Genomic DNA, 22819 nt, shown 5'->3' with positions numbered 1-22819 from the left:
AAAATGAGGCTCAGTGGGAGAGAATCAGGTCTGGAAAATACCAGAGCTGACAAGTGGTTTAGTCCAGCGGGAAGAAAACTGAAAAAGAGATCGTTTCGGATACGTGGTCTGATGTGCGGAAGGGAATTTTTATCTTTACATCATTGATGCCTGGTGGATAAGGGAAAACGTAAAGATCCTTTTCCTACCAAACGTTACGGCTTCCAGTGCAAACGGTTGAGCTTACATGTCGCAAAACAGGCAATAAATAAATCGGCGGGAGACCTGTTGTTTTCCCAACATGTTTCCTAAACCAAATTCAGACTAAAACCAAACAAACCCACCCAATTCATCCAGGGCAAAAGGTCCCAAGGCAGACAGCAGCTCTGGAAACCGAGCCTCCTTTTAGGCTATCTTTCTGTTACCGTGTTAGATACTTTTAATTTCCTTTTTCCCCCATTCATTTCCAAAGTCGACTGTGAAATTTCCAGCTCACTGCTTTTTTAAAATCCCATGTTCAACAGGAATCTCTTAGTTTTAAGAGTAATTTGGTGGAGAATGGTGCAGAATATCGTAACCGGGGCTGCCTGCAGCAGTTGGGATGTGTCTCTACGGACACATCCTTGTTCCGGCAAGTTCCTTTCTGGACCACCTTTAATAACAAGATCAGCTATCAGCTGTCGTTGATTTTAATAACATTTTGCTTTGAAAGAAACAGCATATAGGTGGTAATATTTTGATTAAGAACGCTATTTCATTCTCAGTGTGAAACTACCTTTATTTTATTTTTAAATAAAATAGAGAACTAACAAGTGACAGAAATGGAAATGGTATTTTGGTATTACAGAAAGATGGGGTTTGGTTGGCAAGGTGGTTTCTTTGGTGGGTTGGGGTTTTTTTTCCATTACATTTCATTTCAAATGAAACTTCAGGATTTGCCCTTTCATTCTAATTCAAAGTATTTCCCCCAGATGACCAGTCATTCCCACAAAATTATGAAAATAAATGGTTTCCAGGCGATTTCCTTTCTTTATTAACACCTCAGCCTGCCACGTTGGAGGGAAAAGTGAAAAAGCTGATTTTTTTTTAATGAAGAAACACTCCACAATCATACACTCTGTTAATATTTATTGCTGTAACAGAAATTATCACAGCAAAGACAAGGCTTGCTGGCAGGAGGAGCTCTGTCAGCACTGGCATCGAGGTCTGACTTTGCGCTGATCCTTTGCTCTTAAAGGAATTTCATTCTGGAGATCGGCTTCACCCCACTTTCTGCGTGGGGATTTCTGCGATTTCAGCAGCCGGCACAGGCCCCTCCTGCTGCCTTTCAAAGCAGCAGCGGCTTTGCCTGGCTTAAACTCATGGGCTGAGGGCAGAGACTGTCCGTGATCTCCCTTTCCGTGATTTCCTGCTGGAGAGCTACTTCAGCACAACCCTCCGAAATCCATATCCCCCAGAGGAAACTGGATCACAGCTGTTTTTTGCCGGGAGGGGGCAAAGACGGGAAATCTGTTATCGCTGCATCCTGCGTCCGAGCGGAGAGTTGGGTTCAGCTCAGTTCAGGCTGCCAGAGGTCTTCTGACTCTGAGTCACCATCCCTGGAAGTATTTAAAAGACGTGTAGATGCGGCGCTTAGGGACATGGTTTAGCGGGCACGGGGGTGTTGGGTCGACGGTTGGACTCGATGATCTTAGAGGTCTTTTCCAACCTTAATGATGCTATGATTCTTTGCGAAATGAACCCCTACTTGCCAGCCCTACACCTTCGGCTTGTTTTTAAAAGCACGAGGCTCGGCTTGATGGAAATAAAGCAAGGTTTGCAGCCCTCTGCAGTCACCAAATTCAAATCCCTCCCCCTGTGGCTGCTCAGCCTCGCATTTCAGTGGTTAGGACATACTGTTGAGCGTCCAAACCCACGCTGTAGCTGTGTTCCCGCTATTCGTGGTGCGTGCGATTGAAAAGATGGGCAGGACACGGTGCCAAACCAGAAGGGTTGAGAAGCGCCGGGTGAAGGGTGACACCCAGCCGTGGGTTAGCAAACCCAAAAGGCAGATTTGATGGAAACCTTTTAGCCGCAGTGAGAGCTTTTCACAAAATCTCAGTTTAACTAAGCTTGAAAGTTGCAGAAGTTAAAAAAAACCCAACAAAAAAACCCCAGCCAAACCACGCCGAAGTCAACAATCGTTTGCTTTGACATTTGTTCCCGGGCGCTCCCCAACCCCCCCGCTTGGGAAACTGCCTTGTCGGTCACGGGGAGACACTGCCCGCTTCCCCGTGGGTGGGAAGAGACGGGGCGGGCGGGCTGCGCTGCCGGGCTGCGGGGCGGGCCCGGGGGCGGCCCCACGCGGGACCCAAAGCCGGTTCCCGCTCGCCCGCCCCGGAGCTGCTGCCGCTGCCCCGCGACATGGACTGCGGCGTGATCACCTCCAAGACCGTGCTGCTGTTGCTGAGTCTCGCCTTCTGGGTACCGCGACGGGATGCTGGGACCCCGGGGGGGGGGGGGGGGGGGGGCGGCGGGGGGGGGATGCGGACCCGGACCCGGACCCGGACCCGGACCCGGACCCGGACCCGGACCCGCGTGGTTTACGTGGGGGTTGCTGTCCCGGGTGTTGGGTGCGATGATGGGCGCTGGCAGAGGGAGACGGTGCTGTGGGAGCTGACCGTGTTCTGCTTACCAGAGTTAATCGGGCATTTAGTTTACCGGTGTGCAGGTGACTCGTAATCATTTCTATAGGTAACCCTACGTAGATATTTTTAAAGAACAAGAAGATTTGGGTTGTCGAGTTTCTGGAAAAAAAAAATGGTGTTGGGGTTTGGGTTTTTTTTTGCGGGGCATTTTTAAGGTAGTAGGTTCTTTCGTAGTGTTTTTAAAGGCGTGTCATTAAAGCAACCTACAAGCTAACTTCGTGGTGGGAAACAAACGAACGGAGCTGTTTGTTTGGCTGCGGCGGGGTGAGGGCATTACACAGGGGCTGCCCTCCCAGTTCAGGGGGAGGAAAATGGCCGAGAACTTTGTTCCAGCTACGTTTTGGTACAATTACACCTTTCTAAGCCACTTCCTCAATAATTACTTACAAGCAAGCAAAAAAAAAATGAGGGTGGGGTTGCGTACTTTTTAGCCTAACCCATCTTGGTTTGCGGGGGGCTCAGCATCGGAGGCTCGTGGCACGGCAGCCTCGTGCCGGTGACAGCGGAGCCTGGGGTAGGTGGCCGCTCAGAAGAGGTGGTGGTTGTTCTGGTAACCAGTCCTTGGCTTTTCCCCTGTTTTGGGGAGTTTTTGTAACACCCACACACACACACCCCCCCACACACACACCCCCGTCATCAGCCAGGGAATTGCGTGCTGCTCTTGGAGAAGGGGCCCAGTGAAACCTCACGTGTATCGGTAGCGTGATTTGGGCAGTCACATCTGCTTTGTAGCACTCGAGTATTTTCAAAACACTGTTTTACACAGGATGTTTTCAACGTGCCGGTGACAGCCTGGGTTAGGGCTCAGCAAAGCGGCACCTCCCCACACTCTGCTCTTCCCCCGTGGCCCGGCCGAGCAGGGCTGGGTAACGGGGAAGGCAGAGGGCTTTTCTGAAGCAAGGAAGAATTAAAGAGAAGAACCAGAGGTTTCCCAAAGAGAGAAGCTACATGGGTGGGGGGGTGGGGGTGGGAAGGAAATACTGCTTGAATTAAACCCTGGGGTCTCGTGGGGTGTTGTGCCCTGTTTTGTAAATATGGGACTTGCTGCTGGTTGTAGTGAGGAGCTTGCCCCCTTCCAGCCCTGTGCCTCCTTTAGGGGGGGTTCAGCAGAATTTATGGCTGCGTGTGTTCCAGGTAACTCTCGTATCGCTAGCCTGAGCAGCGCGGGAGGCCGTGTTTACTGCTGCGCATCAAGTAATGTGATCTTACCGCGTATGTTTGTCGCGTGGAGGTTTTTTTGAAATACCTGCAGAGAAACTGGGGAGCATCCCACTGTGTGTGTGTGTGTGTGTGTGTGTGGAAATCCCCTGCGCTTTAGCTCAGGTGTACCTCAGATTAGCATCATCGCTTGGCTTTTAAAAATCAAACAGCCTTATGTCCTCCTAGAAGTGTCTCTGGTACCTTTTCTTCTGCTGTAGGGGAACTCTCTAATCGTGATTGAAGCCATTAGGTCATCTGGATCCACGGACGATCAGTAGTTATCCTTCCGCATGTCTATAGCCTCTGAATTTGGGGTGACCCAGACCAGCCCTTTGTTTTTTACCTTAGGAAGAGCAACGCAGCCCCAAAGCCTGCGGCATTTAGACGCTGCTGCCATCATAACGTGTGGTAATCGCATTCCTGCAGCAGAACTGCAGAACCTGGAATTCAGGTTTTAGGAGGGTGGGGAAAGAGGGAACTGACTCTTTTAGGCTCTTTCAGAACATTTCTAACAGTTGGGGCTCTACCAAGCACAAGGCTCCAGATCATTATCAAAACACAAGATTTGCAAGGAGCATTAGACTTCTTCTCTAAGGAGTAATTCGTGCTCAGGCATTGCTTGCTGCAAATCTTGCCTAGCTTGGAAGTGATTATGGAAAATAATTCACCACCTGCGTATTCAGCAGCCAGTGCAGTTACGGTGCTTTGACAAAGGTTATTGCTTAGAAATGTCCTGAAAAGGCAATGAATCCTCTCTTGGATCTCTGATCGTTATCGTTGTGCAGGAGTGAAGAAAGACAGATTTTCCAGAATGACAAATAGGGGCTTCCTAAATGAGGTGAAAAAGCAACTTCTCTCTTACCCACCAGGCTCAGCATCGTATCTGCAGGTCATTCTGCTATGGGGATGAGACTGGGGGGCTGTAGGTATGCATAACCCCCACAAGCAAGGCATTGATTGAAGCTGTTTTAACTACACAGTTACCAAGGCTGGCACTTCAAGCTGTAGGAGATCTGCCCACCTCTAATTTTGCTTTTTAGCACCTACTAATTAGGTCCAAGTGTGTGGTTATTTTGATAAATGGGTGTTGGCCTCTTCTAGGTGAAGACAGGATGCTGGTTTAACTCAGGTAACCTAAAAGAGGAAGAGTCGGAGGAGACTCTGATATTCTTGGCAATGTCTTGTGAGGGGAGTTGGCTTGTCACTAAACAGATCTCTGCTTCCAGAGCGGGTTTGGCATCCACTAGGAGTCCTGTGGACTTCCTCGCCAAAAGGCCACCTTACATGTCACTGCAGCCTTGCCCAGGTTCCCCATTCACTTTTTATCAGAGGCAGGCACATCCCCAGCCTTGCTTCACTTGCCTGACAGCAGAGAGAAGGATAAAGGTAAGTTATTGCCTGGGTGGTTTTAGCAGGACCGGTGGCTTTGAGAGAGCAGAATTTGATCTGTTGACAGCAACGGGACTGTCCAAGGAGGGGAAGCCCAGGAGAGCGATCCCAGCGCTGGTCCCTGGCAGGGTGTGCTCCACCTGCGAGCGATGAGGCCGGACTCGGATTTCCCCAGCCGATCCCTGGCTCCCTCTGCGCCCGCACGCGCTCGGGGTGCGTTGGAGCCGATCGCAGGTCGTTCGGGAGCTTTATTGACTCTTCAGAAAACCCGGCTGGGTTCTGCCTCTTTGCTAACAAGAGGTGTGAACTACAGTTCCTGCGTTGGGATTTGGCTCCGGGTGGTTGCAAGGGTCATCCATTGACTGGAGAATAGAGAGGGGCTTTGCCTTCCCACCTGGTCCCTGTTGAGAATGTCCCAGCACTGCAAAGCTCACGGTGGCCGACTGTCCCCCATCTCCCTTCTCCACCCTACGTCAGGTGGTTTTTGCAAATACCTTTGGATTTGTGACCCAGGAGTTTCCAGTGAGCGTGAATCAAATGTGCTCTGGGGTATTAGTGTCATCTCTGCTTTGAGGAGATACTCAGGCTGGCCTGGGCATCCAGGAGTATTTGTCTGTCTGGTCTGTGCTTAATCCATCTCCTTTGCCCTTGGTGCATCCAAGACCAAAAGCTACTTGTTTTCAACCTTACAGTGGTTTGCTGAGTGATGTGAGAGGGTGCACTGGAAGCTCAAGCAGTCGCAATATTGCTGCGGTATCACTTTTAAATAATTTTTAGTAATTGGGAGGGATAAATGTATCTGTAAAAAAAGTTCCTGCGTTTGTGAGTGGTTTGGAATCACTCACGCCGGTGATGGGCAGTTTGGGAATGAAACCTCAGTCAGAGAGAAATCAGATGGATACTTAAAAAATAAATTAAAAACCCCAGTGAGGAGGAGACTTTTTAATCCCTAGATGGAATTGAAAATGTAGTGAATAGCAAAGGTTACGTTGGAGATTATTGGTGCTAGAAACACATTTATTTTTAAGGATGGAGGTATTCTCCAAAGAGTCATTAGAGGTCTGGGTGTCAGCAGCCCTGTGACCTGTTTCTCACCTTTCCTCCATCTGTTCTTAGGCAAATCCTTAATCCTGCCTGTAGCTGCCCGCTGCGCGTGACAGTGGGGGACAGGCAGCTCTGCCGGGTGTTAACGCTGTGTGTGATACTTGACAGGAAGATGGAGGAGCTGTGGAAGCTCTCCTCCCCGCTCCGGGTCAGGGAAACGGTGCTGATCGGCCGCGGATCAGGCTCAGTCTGACTCACAGCAGCCTCCATGGTGGAAAAAGCTGCTTAACCAAGAGCTGTTCTGGTTTTTTTTTAGCACATCCAGCAAGTAAAGCTGTGGTCATTCATCCACTTCTGAAAGTGCTCGGGACAGGCTTCCCCCCGGGCTCCTTCTTTCTGCCCCTCTGATGGAGCTGTAGTACTGGCTGGGGTCCCTTGGGACCGACAGAGTGAAGAGCCGGGGAGGGCTGGGGGACGTCTTGACCCAGCGTGAGGAGTGTTGGGTGGGAAGTGGAAAGTGGTGGGTTCGTTTCCAGCTCTACTGTGAACTCGTTGCTGAACCGTGGGGGGGCAAAAACAGCCGCGTGAGCTGGAGGGGTCACTGGACGGGGCTGATGCCAGGGCTTGGTACCGGACCCGGGCACTTTGGCGTGATCTACTTGAGCGTGCCTTGAAAGGGCAAAGTTCCTCCTTATTTCAAACTACTCTGCCCAAAATCAGGAAGCAGAACTTAACTGACTTTCAGGAAAGCGCGCTTTGCTGTATGTGTGGCGGCCTCACAGACAAAATTAAAACGAAGATGTTGGTGCTGTGTGGTCGGGAAAGGAGAAGTGTTCAGATGGTGATGCAGATACAGTGTGAGCAACTTTACCCTTTTCTGTGTGCTTCTGGGGAATAAGTTTCGTCTGACTGTCCCCAGCGGTCCCCGAGGCTGTGAAAAGGCTCCTGTTGGATGGCCGGGCTATGGATCCGGCCCTCAATGCACGTTGGTCCCTTCGCAAGTCTCATCGTTTGCAGCTCTCCAAAACCAGAGGCTGATGTTGTAGAAGTGCCTCTGATAATTACAGCTGCTCGAGAGGTCCCATTTTGTTACCCCTCTGCAGGAAGTTCAGATCTTGAGGAGACCTTATCCAGGGGGACTAGAAAGGGGCTCTTTCCTGTAGTTGATGTATGAACCAGGTATTTCCTTCATTTTTCCCCAAAAGCGTGGCACTGCCAAGCTGCGTTTGCTTGACCGTGGAGCTGGCAGGATCCCTTTGCATCAGGAGAATCCCAACCTGCGCTTTTCCTTACGGGAAGAGGCACACAACTGCCACGTGGTCCTGCTCCCCACGTCCCTTCCCTTTTAGCTGGGTGACAAGCAATATTTCAGGGCAGATTAGAGGCGTCTGCCCCGTTACCAGCTCGGAGAAGTTTCCCCAGGCTTTAGGATTAGCTCCACTGTGGTTTAGGTGCACTTCTTTGCTGTTTGGTTTGTAGCTCGCGAGGTGGAAGTCGCGGGATCTGGTGGCTAAGCCAGGGACAGCTTATTAAGGAGCTAGGGTGGTTCTGAAAGCAAATATTGAACTAGAGGGTGTTTTGTGTCTGAACTGGCTGTTCAGATCCAAAACAGCTTGGCAGCGGCTGATAAATCCATCCATGCTCAGCTGAAGTTATACTCGCAGCAGGCTCTTGCCCTGCAGTCTGTGTCTGTATTTCGGGAGAATAAGAGTGAAAAGGGTGGTGCTGTTTTCTCGTAATAGTGGTCCTGTTGTCCTCAGAGGTGCGTGGTGCTCTGATTTTGATTATCACCAGCACACTGACCCCAAGGCAGAGGTTTAAGCTTTAGAAGTCAGGATTTGGGGCAGGATTCCTTGCTTTTGCACTGATGTGCAGTGTCTCTATGAGGACATCCCACCACAAGCTTCGTAGGATACGTGCTGCCTTTTAGGGATGGGAGGATAACCCCGGAGTTAGCCTTGGGCAACAGAAGAAGACATGCTTGGACAACTCTAAGGAGAACATTTATTTAATATAGCTTGAAAACAAACCCACTAAAACCAGAATCCCCTCTTGAGTGTGTGGGTTTGCAGCATGTAAAAACTGCAAGTAGATGTTGATTTAGTTGTTGTTTTTTTTTTTTCCCCTGAAAGAAAGCCACAGGTTTTCAGAGCCTTTTGGCTGTTGCTGGTTGTTTTCATTTGAGGAAGAAAAGGAAAAAGCAAGCGCTTCCCACTGTACCCGCCGAGCAGCCCTGCGGTGTGTTTTGAAGGCAAGCTGAAACATGCCCCGTAGTTGCACATCGCAGCTGAATATTTAGATATAATGTACTTTGAAGAGTCTCCCATGGCTTTGTGTAAGTACGGTCAGTACCGTTTTGTTGGTTAGGTCCTATCTCTGTACCTCACATGAGGAGACTGTGGTTTAAAGGGTTTAAAATTGTGGCTAGTGACTGGCACGAGATCAGTGATAAGTCTCTCCTGGGGCTGTTGGTGCTGCTGGCAATCGAGGACAACCTGGTAGGGGCTCACAGCTTTGGTGCGTTTTGCCCTAATCCAAAGCCAACTTGCTGAGCTCAGTATTTTTTATTATTTTGCAAATCAATGTTTTCACAACTTGAGTCTGAGGGAACACAGAAATGTGTGCGCTAGGTTTTTAAATTGCTGATTGCTTTTTTTCCCAGTAGAAAGAAGTGGAGAGAGACTTGAAGCTATGGGCTTCCAAGGCCTCAGAAGCTAAAGGAGCTGTGTAGAACAGTGGGGAGCAGAGCAGAGCCGTGCGTGTCCTGGAAAGCAGCTTGGCAGAAAAGGCCCTGGGGCTCCTGGTGAGCACCAAGCTGACCATGAGCCAGCAATGTGCCCTTGGCTGCAAGAAGGCGGAGGGTGCCCTGGGCTGCATCAGGAGGAGCGTTGCCAGCAGGTAGAGGGAGGTGGTCCTTCCCCTCTGCTCAGCACTGGTGAGGCCATGGCCGGAGCGCTGGATCCAGTGCTGGGCTCCCCCGTAGAAGAGAGACAGACATACTGGAGAGAGGGCAATGAAGGTGATGAAGGGACTGGAGCCATCTCTCCTGTGAGGAAAGGCTGAGAGAGCTGGGACTGTTCATCTTGGAGAAGAGAAGGCTCAGGGGGAATCTTACTGATGTATATAAATACCTGAAGGGAGGGTGCCAAGAGGACGGAGCCAGGCCCTTCTCAGTGGTGCCCAGTGACAGGACCAGAGGCAATGGGCACAAACTGAAACACAGGAGGTTCCCTCTGAACGTCAGGAAACACTTTTTCATTGTGAGGGTGACCGAGCACTGGCACAGGCTGCCCAGAAATGTGTTGGAGTCTCCATCCTTGGAGATATTGAAAAGCCGTCTGGACATGGTCCTGGGCAACCAGTTCTAGGTGGCCCTGCTTGAGCAGGGGGTTGGACCAGATGACCTCCAGAGGTCCTTTCCCACCCCAACCCTTCTGTGCTCCTGTGACCTCGTACTGCACGAGTGCGTGGCCAGCCTGTCCGGCGGCGGCCGGGAGCTGCAGCACATGGTGGGTACATCCCCTCCGTAGCAGTTGTTGCCTGCGTGGCCATCTGATGCTGACGGGCATGCTGGAGCCTGCCCGCTGCTCTGTGCCGCAGGTGGAGGGTCACACGCAGTCCTGGATGAAGCCAGATCACACAAGTGCAAAAATAATTGATTGATCGTTCAGAGAAATGAATACCGTAAGCGGGGTAGGAAATGGTAGCTGAAGCCAGGAGGTCCCTTCCAGCTGGCAGAGTTTTAAACCCGGGACAGGAAAAGGGAGAGGAATCTGTGCAAGAGGGATGGGAAGTGCTGAGCTAGGGTTGCCCTAATTGCTGGGGATAAAACAGCTCTGCCTCCGGCCAAGGGAGACTGTCAGGTCTGGGGAGCTGCGTGGTCCGTATGGGCCAAGTGGTGTTTTAAACAAGACTTGTACAGTCGTTAAAGTGAGCACAAAATGAAGAAGGCTTTCTCGGAAGTCCTCAGCACCTTTGTTTTCCCCCGAAGTCACTAGAAAACCTATTGACTCCTTGGAAATGGAGTAATGCAGCAGTTAGGGAGGACTTGAAAATCTGGTGGCGAATGGAAGAATAAAACTTGTAGTACGGTAAAGCAGCGAGGGAGTCAGGGTAATTCCCCTTGCCACGCATGCTGGCTGTTGGGTAATAAAATAAACTATTTATGGAGGAAATATTGTGCAACCCCTTTTGAGCAGAGTATTTGCTTGTCAAAGTAAATCAAAAACCTTTTTTGCACACAAAAAACCCAAAGACAAAGGAGTGTCTTTGGGTTAACGCCTGCGTTAAGGCGGGGGTGTGCAGCTGTAATTGAGACCAGTGTTGCTGGGGCTTGATTCTAGATATGGGGGGGCATGGGGACAGCACAGCAGTGGCAAAGACTTGGCAAACTAATAATTGAAGATGATATCCTAATTAAAATTGCTGAAAAGGTGATAGGATCCCAGTGACTGTAGTTGCTGGATGTGGAGGCAAAATATCAGCATCAGGTATTGTACTGGGTGAGGTGCTCTGACTTAAATCACTGCTATGCAAAGATGCTGGTGAAAAAAGTGGTTTTCAAGCCTTAAAATTAACTAAAACACCTCCGTGAGCTGATTGTCTAATGAAGAACTAGAAGGGAATGGTTCAGAAAGTGTTTGTGTGGATATTGATAGTTCTTCCAGTAGGTATTTGTAGTAGTTTGCTGCAGAAAACAACTGCTATTACTCTTTAAAGATAAACAGTATTATTTACCGTATCTTTCTTTGCCCATAAAACGTTAATGATATGGGACAAAGTTAAATCAGCCCAAGTTTTGTGCTGCGGCGGATGTTAGTGCTGGCCCTGGGGAAGTCCTCTCTGATGTGGGAGAAATGCCTTTAAGTCTCATTGTCTCAGTTCTTTTACTGTATAGAGGATGCATCTTGCTGAACGCACTTGTTGGGTGAATTTGCAATTTACCCTGTTCTTACAGCTTTTGCTTTTAACGCTATAGCTTTGTTACTCTGTGTTTAACTGACCAGCCTTTTAAAAAGAAAATCCTATGCTGGTCCACATTAACAGACCAAATGATCAAATCAACACGCTGAAATTGGAAGATGCTGGGAGAAACCTTCCAAAAAAAAAAAAAAAACCAAAACCTCAAAACAACAAACACTGCCTTTTAATTTCATAGCTAGTAGTTTGGCTCTTTTGCTGTATTGTGTTTAGGTTTGGTGGGAGGAAGAAAGAAGCCTATGCTGATAAACGCAAATAAACACAGACCTCTGTTCCCAGCCATCGCGTAAGGTCAACTTATTAAAACAAAGAAGGGAAGGTGGAAAAGTATCTGCTCTGCCTGACTGATAGATGCAAATTTTGGGGTTTCTTTTATTTTTCTCTTTCAGAGCAGTTGTATAGAGGGAAGTTTAAGGGGCTCCTCCTATGGCTGTGACAGTGGCAGAGTGTCGTGAAGTATTTGCATGGCCATAAGTCTCTCTAGAAGGGCAGGGGCTCGTGGTCATCAGCATATAAAAAAATTCCCCTTCTGACAGTGGGACGCAAGGTAAAAATCTTGCTGTGCTTTTTAAAAATATCTAAAATCTACTGTTTTCCAACGGCTGTCCTGTTCCGCATCAGTGAGACAGCTCGGGCTCCTCGTAGCCATCCAGTCTTAGCCCCTTCTGTTTCACGGGCGAGGTTGAATACTCACGGTGCTGTGCGTGCATTATGCGGCTGGGGAGAGTTCCAGCTTGTTATATACGTTCCTGCAGCAGAGCACCACTGTATACCTGCCTCCGCGGCTCAGCCCGCCGGGCTAAGCATGGAAGAGGTGGGTGAAGTTGATTCGGTGAGTAACCCCGCCCAGGTCCTGCCCAAACATCAGCTTAGGAAAACCCGGTTGTTACGGCTTTGCTTTCTTTTCGCTCAACCCCAACAAGGAGTTCATTGTTGGCACTCAAGCAATTTAAGATCTCTGCTTTCTGTCAGGGGCGTGGGATATGAAAAAGCAAGTAATTCTGGCGTTGGGGCCTTGAACGATGCGAGCTGTGGTGGGTGAGACAGCAGAGACGGTCATGGCTTTGTCACTCAGCTGTGAAAAGGGACTTTCTTGCAAAATTTCCATTTACCTCATCTCTTCAGCTTGTCTTATGGGTATCGCCAGCATTGTAAAGAAACACCAGCAGCCTTTCCTGGAGCCCCAGTGAGTCAGTCGGGGATGTTTGGGGCGGAAGGGGTAAGATTAGGATGTTCTGCTTGCCGTCGCTGGCGGACCACAGCAACGTGCAGGCAGCGATGCAGCCCCACGGACCAGGAGAACTGGTTCTCCCCTATCAGCCTTGCATCACTCCTTGGCTGCCTGCGCTGGGCTTTGTGCCAGCTGCATTGGGCCAAGCCTCTCCGTGCATCGCGTGATCCTACTCTGCGCTGAATTTTTCTGAAAGTGAACTTCCGAGCAGGAGACTAAAAAAATTGCAAAGAACAATAACAATTTCTATTATTAATTTCTCAGAATAATCCCGGCAACCTTGTATATAATTTTAGATGTGTTTAATCATGAAGAATTATTTGATCCAAAAGTAATTGCTTAAACTGGCCTTTGTATTTGTGAAAGATTTTTTTTTTTGAGACCCAACAGAAACTTTACACTTTTTACTCTTGACTTAAGGCCTGTCTTCAGCAGTGCAAAGGACATTTCTTGTTGTACTCCTCTTCTAGACAAGTTTCACCGTAGATCTAGGAATGGGCTGAAGGTTTTGCAATGTTGGGGGAAAATGCCTCCACTGGATTTTGAACTTGCCTTAAGTACTGGGAAGACTTAATTTATATTAATTTATCTTCGCTTTCAAAGTTTGGCTCTGGGACTCAACTGCAAAAATAAAACAAGGAACAGATCGTTACCTGAAATGCCTTCCAGTCCTGAGTGACCCTGCTCTTCAGGCTTCAAAAGCTTCACTTTGAATTAAAAACCATGGGTGAAGTCGTGGCTGTTTCTCAGTTTGTGGGGGAAAAAATGTGAACTTCCTTTAAGCTAGATCTTTACCCCAAGTCTTTTATTTTTACCTCATTACACTTCCTTTTTCTGCTTGGAAGCAGAAGTTTGGAAATTGTTGCCGCAGACCTCTTGCTGGCTGTGTTTCGTCTCTGGCCAGAACCCAGACGATCCTGAATGTTGCAATAAAACCTGCTGTGATAGTGCCAGTCTCTATTTGCATTGATAAAGTTTGGGCAAGAATCTCCTTGAACTCAACGCTGGACCCTCTGATGTTGGCTTACTGTCGTGGAGCTTTGCTAGCCCTGGCTTTATAGGACTTCCGTGAATTGGCTTCACGGTGTGTTTTTGAATTTGTGGTAGCCCTTTACTAGCAATGAGGTTTTTCTTAGTTTCCCACAGTTGGTCCGTCTTCAGCATTTCCTGTGCGCGCTTCCTTTGCATTGTGTCTTGAGCACGCTCAAAATGGGTAGAAAGCCGGGCGTAAAGTAGAGAGGAGAGATGAAGAATGTGTGTGTTGTCTAAATCGCTCGCAGAAGGATAATGGAAATATTGGAGGATTCTTTTGTGTAAAACACCCTATGGGAAGATTAAATTGTGATGCAGATGGTCTTTAGACCGTCTTTAGAAGTACAGAACTACTTGCCAAGGCTGGGACTAGAGTTACGCAAAAGAGCAGGGCTTGACATTCTCTGAAGATGACGAACGATTACCTTTGCACTTTGCACATTAACTTTTACACGTTAACTAAGTCACAAAGCTGTTGCGTTGTGCACGTTTTGACATGACATTGTTGCTGAATGCGGCTGACTCATTTACTTGCCAAAAACATGGCTTATGCTTTATTTGTACCCTGGTTATTCAGCCTGTGCTGCCTTTCCTGCGGTAAAGTCGCCCCTGCTCCGTTTCCCCGGGGACTGCCTTCCTCCATCATGAACCTTTCTGAGGGTCTCGCAGTCCTTCTGGTTTTCTCCTGGGGCTGTGGGCAACTCAGCGGTTGACGACAACTGCGGTGGGACGTCCCAACCTGGGCGCTGAGCTGCACCAAAGGCTGATGGCCTCAGGAAAAATGTTCTCATTAGTGGCTGTGCCCAGATGCAAGCGCCTGGTTTAAAAGTGCACGTGCAGGAAGCTTCGTGCTGCTGGTGGCCGGCTCCACCTTTGGCTTAGGGTGACTACCCGGGAGTACTTTCTCTAGCCTGGAATTTGTAAAGCCATAACTCAGCTCTGCGTTAGGTTTGTGGTGATGGCAGCAGCAGAGAGACCAAGGAGGTGATCTGGGGCACAAGCACAGTGGCCGAGAGCATCGCCATGTTGTGTCTGTGTTCGTGGTGGAGGATTGTGACTTGGTGCATGCTGGGGAGTCATGGTGCACCTGCCTGAAATTCCCCAAAAACCCAAGAGACCAGAATACCACTACTTTCCAGCCATACCCATGTTTACCAGGAAGGCTTCAAAACGCAGCGACAAATGCGGTCAGGGGTTACAGTCAGGACGGGACGACTATGACGCTAACTGTGGCATTGTTCACGTAATTTTTTTTGTCATGCAAAAGTCAACCCAAAGCATCATGCTGTTCTGCTGTGGTCACGTGGATGTTTTCCACGGCTTCCATGGGAGCGGGGGCCAAACTCTGAACCCTTTTAGGAACTGTATGAGCTGCTTTCCGAGCTGGTGCTGGCCCAGCTGAGCAGGGCACTTCTGTGGTTAATAAAAGCTCCTGCATCTCGTCTTCGATCTTGTGTCCTGAGTGGCCGTGATCCGATTCAGGATTCACAATGCTGTGTTCATTAGATTTGGGATAATCTAATGAGCACAAAAACTACGAAGGAATAAGCAAAAAGTTATAAACTAGATGCAGAGTATATATTTTCCTGATATCTCACTTTGTAGAGGACTTGCCGTATCTGAGCCCCAACACAGCAGGATCTTGCCTGACGTGTGCTGAATGTCTCTAAGTGTTAGTTTGATCCTGGTTTCATCACTGGGTGCATCTGATCCCGGTAATTTAGAGGTACAGGCAGTGTCCAGGAATGCGAGAGTGGTGTGGGATGAGAGCTGTCTGAAATGAAGGATGTTGCCTGCACTTGGAGGTAATTGAAGGGCAGGCACCAGACCTGGCTGGAGTGGAAGGAGCCAAACAAGGTAAAAGAATTAGCAAGTCCTAGCTCCAGTGTGAGGAATGTTTGATTTAATTAAAACGTACAGCACCGGGGGAAGTAATGAACTGCTTGTAAGCTGCATGATGAAATCCAGCTGTAGTCTGTTGAAAACAAACAGACTGGTTTCCCTCGAGTTTCCAGAACATGAGTATGGACAGTCCTTCATTTTTACAGGCGTCGTGTTGTGCTGCAGGATTATGGGGGGTGGATGAGCGGTTGTAACTCTTGAGAGAATTTTTTTATGCCATTGGTGAGGCATTGGCAGGGCATTGGTGAGCCTGTCGGTGTTATTTCCAGGGCTGTACCCAGTTCTGCGGATAACAGCCGTCGGTCTCCAGGGCTGCTAGTTGGGCAGCTGTCACTGGTGCACTGTATGTTGGCCTCAATTGGCAAAACATCCTTTTGGAGGAGAGTTTATTTTAGAAGATGCAGAAATCTGTTCTCTCCAGGAAAAGGAGGGACTGTTTTTGCTGAGATCAAGAACATTTGTGCTTGTCTTAGTGGTTAATGCTCCTGTGAGAGTGGAAAGGATGAGTTTTTCTCACAAAAAAAAAAAAAAAGCCCCAAACCAACAACTCACCCCTGTGGTGATCATCTTAAAAGTTGTTCCCTCCAAATGCAGTGTTGGGTAGGACGTAGGTGATGTTGGGTAGGAGGTGTGAACTTGGCCCTTCTGCAGAGACACTGGCTGATGCACACAAATAGACTCCCGTGTTTCAGCTCGGCTAAAGCAGTGCTTCATTAGTAGAGGAGTGATTCACGGGAAGTGAATTTTGTCTTCTCTGTGTTAAAGTTTGAATGGGTAGCTAGTTTCACATGCAGCACTTTTTTTTTCTAGATCTTTGCATACTGTAGTCATTACTTCTAAAGTTGAAATGTTAATTGCACAGTTACAAAAAGGTCCATATTTAGTTTCCTGGGCAGATGCTTAATAAATAACTGCTAATAACTTTCTCTATTGCGTTTCAGGCAGCAGCAGCTGGTCTCAGCTATGTTGGGGCATATGTCATTAACACCTACAAGAGCTACGACAACTTTCTGCAGGACAAGTATGCTGTGTTGCCAGCCGTGATCATTATTTGCGTTGCTGTGGTAATGTTCATCATTGGGTTGATCGGCTGCTGTGCCACCTTCCGGGAGTCTCGAGTTGGTCTAGGGCTGGTGAGTGTTGCACGGTCTCGCATGTCCTCTTCTTCACCCTGTTGCATGGTATGGGGGGTGCTACGCTAGACCTTCTCAGGATGCACGGAACATAAAGTAAAATATTATTTTGAAATATACTGCTGAAGCACCGCTCCATCGTGGGAGTTATGTACCGCTGTGACGCACTGATTGATGGGGAGCGAGGTGCAGGCTAAATTATTAGCTGCACTGCCTTTGTGCAGACAAATACCCACAGTCATGGGCAGTTTCATGGCTCTGCCTCAGCTAGCTTGCTGGAGGTAAGTGTGGAGAGTAGCAAGTTTTGAGAAGGAGGGTGACGGTGAGGGAACAGGAGGAGATGTGAACTTCCAAAGCAAGCAAAAAAAAAAAAGGGGGATTTTTCTGCTGATTTTAGTTCTCTGAATCCTGAAAGTATGCCCCCACTTCTTCTAGAATGATTTTTAAAAACCCAGAGAGGTTCAAGCTGAGTAACTTCGGGCTCCCAGCTCATGCCTTGAAGGCAATATGAGCTCAGCAAGCAGTGCCCAACGTACCTAACTAAGCTGCTGGTTTATTTGTGCAGTGTCCTGTTCGACAGCCTCCTTGTGAAGTGTTTCGTAGGCTCTTCACACAGATCACATCATGGCAGTGTTCAGGAGACTGCCCCCATTGGGCACAGATCCTGTGGAACCACAGTCACAGTCCCAGCCGTGCACAGTAATCTCCTATTCTAAATTATTTTCTGGAAATTATTTTGATTGGAGAGGCAACAACAGATAACGATAACTTAACACTATAAATTAATGTGATGGGTAATGTGCAATTGAATTCAAATGCTGTGGAATTCTTCCTTACAGTCTCTCTCTTTTAATTTCAGTTCTTGGCCATTATCCTGGTTATCTTTATTGCAGAAGTATCTGCTTTTGTCCTGGGATTTGTTTACAGGGAGAAGGTAAGCAAAGAATTAGCAACTCTATACTAACCTAAAAGTAGAGAATAGATCTTGTGGTGTTAGAGCATTCCAATATATCCAGTTTTCTTGCACTTCATCCCCTATCCTGCAATCTGCAGGGCGAGTGGGAATGGCGATGCCACCATCCGGTACGTGGATCAGTCTCAGGAACATGGTGAAGGCATAAAGTACCTGGCAGGCATTGCAACAATCTCTAAGTTGAATTAAACAGTTGTTGATGCTTACAAAGGAGGGCTCTTCCATCAGGGGAGGCAAGCTTCTATCCAGGAACGTGATTCCGGTTAAATGCTACATGCATTTTATCTAAAACATCGCCTGAATTTTATTTTTTTTAATTTTTTTTCCCATGACTTAGTTGGGATACAGACCTTTTGCAGTTTCCACTCGACAAAATTCTTAGCTCTCATGTTAAAACAATATGTATTTTTTTTTTCCTCTCTAAATAGGTAAAAACTGACGTGCAAGGCACAATGCGCTCAGTCTTTGAGAAGTATGATGGGAAAAATCCAGAGTCTACTGTTGTGGATTACTTGCAAGAACAGGTAAGAAAACATTTAAATTGTCCCAAGAATTATTTAGAAAAGAACAATTGGGTCCTAAACAAGGAATTTGGGCTGGGAAGGGAGGGGAAGAGGGTCAGTATGGTCGTATCCTGGAACTCGGCTCTGGAGCAGTGTTTAGCATCTGATTCTCCAAGGCAATTGAGGGTGCTCCCCACTTTGCAGAGTTGGCATTTTCAGGCTCCTGGTGTGAAGTTCACGTAAATGAATGATCTTGTTGACACGAGTGGCCTTTGGATCAGACCAAATGAGTACGTATGAATAACTGCTGCTGGGAGTCCTGTGCCATAAAACAGAAAGATGACAGAAGACTCTATCCTGCAACCTGTCACTTTAATGTTAGAGCTTTCACAAAGAACAAACTAATAAGGAGGTAATAGTGTATGAAGGGAAGTTGACCTGTTGTATCTACTACTGTTTCCCTGAAATCCTGCTACTTGTAAATCTGCCGCATACTGCGGGCAGCTCTTGTCCAGTATGCGTAAGCGAGGTTCAATCCAACATTAGCATTCAGGTTCACATATATTCATACATCCCTGTAACTATCCTGTGTTTGGCAGCTTCATTGTTGTGGGGTGAAGAACTACAGTGACTGGACAACCACACGGTGGTTTAATTCCACCGGTAACAACAGTGTCCCTCTGAGCTGCTGCAGACGAGATACGAAGAACTGCACAGGGCGTCTGGATCAGCCGCAGGAACTCAATACGCGGGTGAGGATAAAGGGCACGGATTCACAGCTGGGCCCAGATCATTCTCAGCCAGCCAGAACCAATGAGGAAAGCACTTTAGACAGGGTTTAGGGATAACTTCATCCAATTCTTTTCAGCAATCTGTCCCCCAAGCCCCTTTCTCCTCATAGTTGTCCTCTAGTTAACTTCCTTCTCATATTATTCTATAAAAGCTCCTAGATGATGAAGGAGGGGCACCAGTCTGGATGTTTGGCCTTGTCTGTCTGCTGGTTACAGTCCTCCATTTCGTGTTACTACAGAAGCAACACGACAAGGCTAGAGCACTAGCTGTGGGCACGTAGTTGTTCAAACAGATCTGGGGTAGGGGAAGAGACTCTTCTAGGATTGACCATGAATCTGGAGAATTGCATACCAGGTTCTTCAGTCTGGGGCGCAAGCCCATAACTTGCCTTTTATAGATACCACTGCTGGTCTGCCTGGCCCTGAGTTTTGGGCACTTCTTTAAGTGACCTGAGCCAGAGGAGATTCTGAGAAGCAGCAAATGTCAGTGCCTCTCCCCAGGCAAGAGGTGAACAGCAAGCCATCGGGTCTGGAAGACAAGAATGGAAGCCCTCAGTGCAGTGGTTGGTTAGACAGGCCCTACAATGTCCTGCTTCCTTTTAAGTGTTGGGGAGGAAAAAAAAACCAAAAAACATCCAGCTGAATTACATCTTTTGATTTGTTTTAACCCATCTCTTTCATGGCAGGGCTGCGCAGAAGAGCTGGAGTCCGGGCTGCAGAGCGTTATCAGCTATGCCATGCTTGTAATCCTGGGGTTTGCCATTGTAAAGGTAAATGTTTTATTTCTTCCCTCATGGAAAATAATACTGTTTATCCTTTGATCCCGGGGCGTTTTCTTCTACCGTGTCCTACTAGCCTACAGCCTTTTCCTGGCTCTGAAGTAGACCCAGTCCTCTGTTCCTCGCTTGTTTTCTTCCAACTTTCTCCATTTCATCTGCATGATGATAAGGGGAGGGATGCAAAATGCTAGTAGGGGATTTGGGATGGCAAGTCAACAGAGAATCCATCTTGGTCATTTGGTAGGAAGTACAAAAAGCTGGGTGTGCTTAAAAGGCCTAGATCTAGAATTCTTTATTAAAACAACCAGCTTTGGTATATTTAACTGGGATTTAAAAAATTGCTCATGGAAGTTTGTTTTTTAGATATAACCCAATGAATAGTCCTGTGCTTAGAGACCTGGAATTAAAATGGACTAGAAATATGACTAGGAATGAAACCAGCAGGGCTATTTATAGACTTATGAGATTGAATTAAATGAAATGTGAAACCAGATCATCTTGTGGGTGAAAACTAGATTTGAAACGCCCTGACGTAAAACTCCGCGCAGTTGGCACATCACAAAGTTGTGTAGGCATTTCTTCGAAGATTTGACCCATAAATTTTAGCCTGGTGGTTTGTCATTGTTCCCCGTACCTGTTCTCCAAGATTAGTAACTTGTTCCTTGTTGACAGAGATTTGAACCATTTAACAACAGCAAAGCGTTTTTTCTTTGAATATCTGCTCTCTATAATAAAGAGTGGCTGTAAGGTGAGCCAGTGCAGAACACTTACCGTTTAACATCCCACTCCTGAACTCAATGCAGAAGCCAAAATCTATCCAGATGTCATCTCAGGACTGGGGCTTGATTTACTTAAACTTTCATTTTCCTAATTTTGGCCCTAGCAGAGAGGTGATTGTTTACAGCATTTGTTCTCATGGGCTTAAATGGCTCAGCGACGTCGTTTCCATCATTTCCCTTCCCTCTATAAAAGTGATGAGTTCTACACTCCATTACATGTCCCGTTACTATTTGTGATGAACCCTCCCGCCAGGATCTCTCCTGTGATCATCTCTAAAGATTGCCTTTATTTGCGTATTTTATATGCTTAAATATTTTACAGAACTCGCTTTAAGTCCAGAATAATCCCATGCTTTCACTGAAATTTTTCCCACAGTGAGATAACTAGGAATAAATGTGGATTTGTGAATTAATGGGAGAAACCAGGGAGGAAAAAGTTGAGCTGGAACTATTATTGGAAATTGATATGCCACAAAATCCCTTTCTGTAGATGTATTTTCTCAGTGTTTCTTAATACGAAAAGAATGTCCTTACTATGATGAAAAAGTCTAATGAACATACAGGTATTGGGTCTGATGACTGAAACAAAATACAGCAGAACTAAATCTCTCTCTCTCTTTTTTTTTTCAGTTCTTTGGCATGCTGAGTGTCTGCGTGCTTACTTGCAAGAGAGAAGACAGTGGATATCAGCCTCTTTACTCAGGGGTGTTTACTTAATAAAATGCAAAGATCACTTTTTTTTTTTGCTTCCTGATGATAAAATAGACTTGTAAAGATGAATGCTAAAGGACAATTTATGACCTTCTTGCTAAGTATTTTATTTTATGTATATGAAACAGAAAGAACATTGTGTATTGACTTGGGAAAGTTTCTTGCGGATGACGCAAAATGGCCATTTCAATATTCAGTGCCCTACAGTAACGTACCCTGATCTTGCATACCGCAGCTTTCTGTAAGGTTATTGTAGATTTGGATTTGTGACTTTAGATAGCACCAGATGGTGTAATAGACTCCAGAAAAAATCTTTCTTCTGCAGTTCTTTCCTCTACCCTTAAAACATGCAGAAGAAATGTTATTTTTTAATCACTAAACTGATTGAGACTGTGGGAGGGGTTTCAGTTGTCTGCACAAACATCAGATGATTCCCATGGCATGGTTAAACAGCAAATGAAACTTCTGAATGCCAGGTTCAAATATTTTTCATAAGCGTGAGGACTTAGAATAAGTTTTCTCTATATCTGATGGTGTTTCTGGTTTGTGGTTTTTTTTTTTCCCTCCTACTTGTGGTCGTATGTTGTAATTCAGTTTACTGCAGAGGTTGTTAGTGCAAGACAACCCCGTGTTCAAAGTCTAGAACAGACATTTGAGTTGTTTTTTGAAGCAGCTAGCAAATGTGAACAATCCCAGGTTAGGAGGGGACATGTGTTTTGAGCTTTTGGGCTCAGGACGTCTCTCCTTAGCTTGGTTTTTTTTGTCTTTTTTTTTTTATTATTATTATTATTTGACATTAAAGATTGCTTATGAAGCAGGGCTTTTGAAATTTTTTTTTTCTCCTTTTACTGATGCTTTAATGGTTTGTCTGAAAGACAGACCATGTCTCTCCGTTTAGTGTAGAAGTTGCAAGAGTTACTGAGATGAATACAGGCTGGAAGATGGGGGTCGCAGGACGTGTTAGCTCGGTGTGGTTGCGTAGGCAGGACCGCTGGAGGGGTTAGCGCAGCCGTTCCTGCGTCGCTGAAGGTCTGACTGCTTTTCACCACTAAAAATGTTAAGACAATGCATTCTTGTACCAGGCATTTTCAATAACCTATTGTCTGGAGGCATCCTGCGACTCCTTGTTTGCTAGTTTTCCTTTCTCCTTAAAGGTCTGCTGAATGCAGTCACTCCTTGGATTGCATCACTGCTTTAAAAACGGTCCTTTCTTAACACATTTGCATGTTAATCTGTTTCTCAGTTCTTCAGGGTTTTTTTTGGTTGGTTTTAGAGCTGTGATGTGGGGAGGGAGGGAACTCCGAGCTATTCTTTATTCGGGAATTGTGGAAGAGCAACAGTGCATTTGCTTAGTTTTTCTTTGGAGAGAGAAGCACTCTATCCTTAGCAATAAACCTTTGTATCTGCAGCTAATTAGAAAAGGAGTTTGGGATAAATGTAAGCTCTTTATTTATCTTTTCTTCCCCCCCCCGAGAAAAAAGCAATGGGTGATGATGATGTTCTGTAGGAGACATACCATTATGTGTATGTTGAAAAGTGACTTAACTTTTATTGAGGGCTTTGTCTCTTGTTGAATGCCGAAATAAACTTAATTTATATAACCAATTAATAAATTCTGTGGGGTTTTTTTTGTTGGCGGAATCCCGGGGCGGGGGGGGAGCCTTCTGGGACGGGAGGGGAGCGGGAGGCCGGCCCCCTCAGCACCG

General features: G+C 46.9%; 1 protein-coding gene across 1 annotated transcript; it reads left to right on the top strand.

Annotated features, from left to right (window-relative positions):
• The first annotated feature begins 2288 nt into the window (after positions 1 to 2288).
• LOC143172891 (tetraspanin-36-like) lies at positions 2289 to 22726 on the top strand. The gene is made up of 7 exons (XM_076362751.1): positions 2289 to 2442; positions 16386 to 16577; positions 17437 to 17511; positions 17979 to 18074; positions 18653 to 18805; positions 19531 to 19614; positions 21033 to 22726. Exons 1-7 carry the CDS (start codon positions 2383 to 2385, stop codon positions 21117 to 21119), a joined length of 747 nt encoding a protein of 248 aa, XP_076218866.1. The 5' UTR covers positions 2289 to 2382; the 3' UTR covers positions 21120 to 22726.
• Positions 22727 to 22819: the final 93 nt, after the last annotated feature.

Source organism: Aptenodytes patagonicus, chromosome Z (genome assembly GCF_965638725.1).
Source record: "Aptenodytes patagonicus chromosome Z, bAptPat1.pri.cur, whole genome shotgun sequence".
NCBI classification, from domain to species: domain Eukaryota; kingdom Metazoa; phylum Chordata; class Aves; order Sphenisciformes; family Spheniscidae; genus Aptenodytes; species Aptenodytes patagonicus.
This window is presented reverse-complemented; position numbering and strand designations above follow the sequence as displayed.

What these genes read in the sequence shown, in the direction of transcription:
- LOC143172891 (XM_076362751.1), top strand. Translation starts at nt 2,383, where the DNA reads ATGGACTGCGGCGTGATCACCTCCAAGACCGTGCTGCTGTTGCTGAGT. An exon ending in CTCGAGTTGGTCTAGGGCTG is followed by an intron (nt 16,578 to 17,436) that starts GTGAGTGTTGCA and finishes TTTTAATTTCAG; the next exon opens with TTCTTGGCCATTATCCTGGT. An exon ending in TGGATTACTTGCAAGAACAG is followed by an intron (nt 18,075 to 18,652) that starts GTAAGAAAACAT and finishes TGTGTTTGGCAG; the next exon opens with CTTCATTGTTGTGGGGTGAA.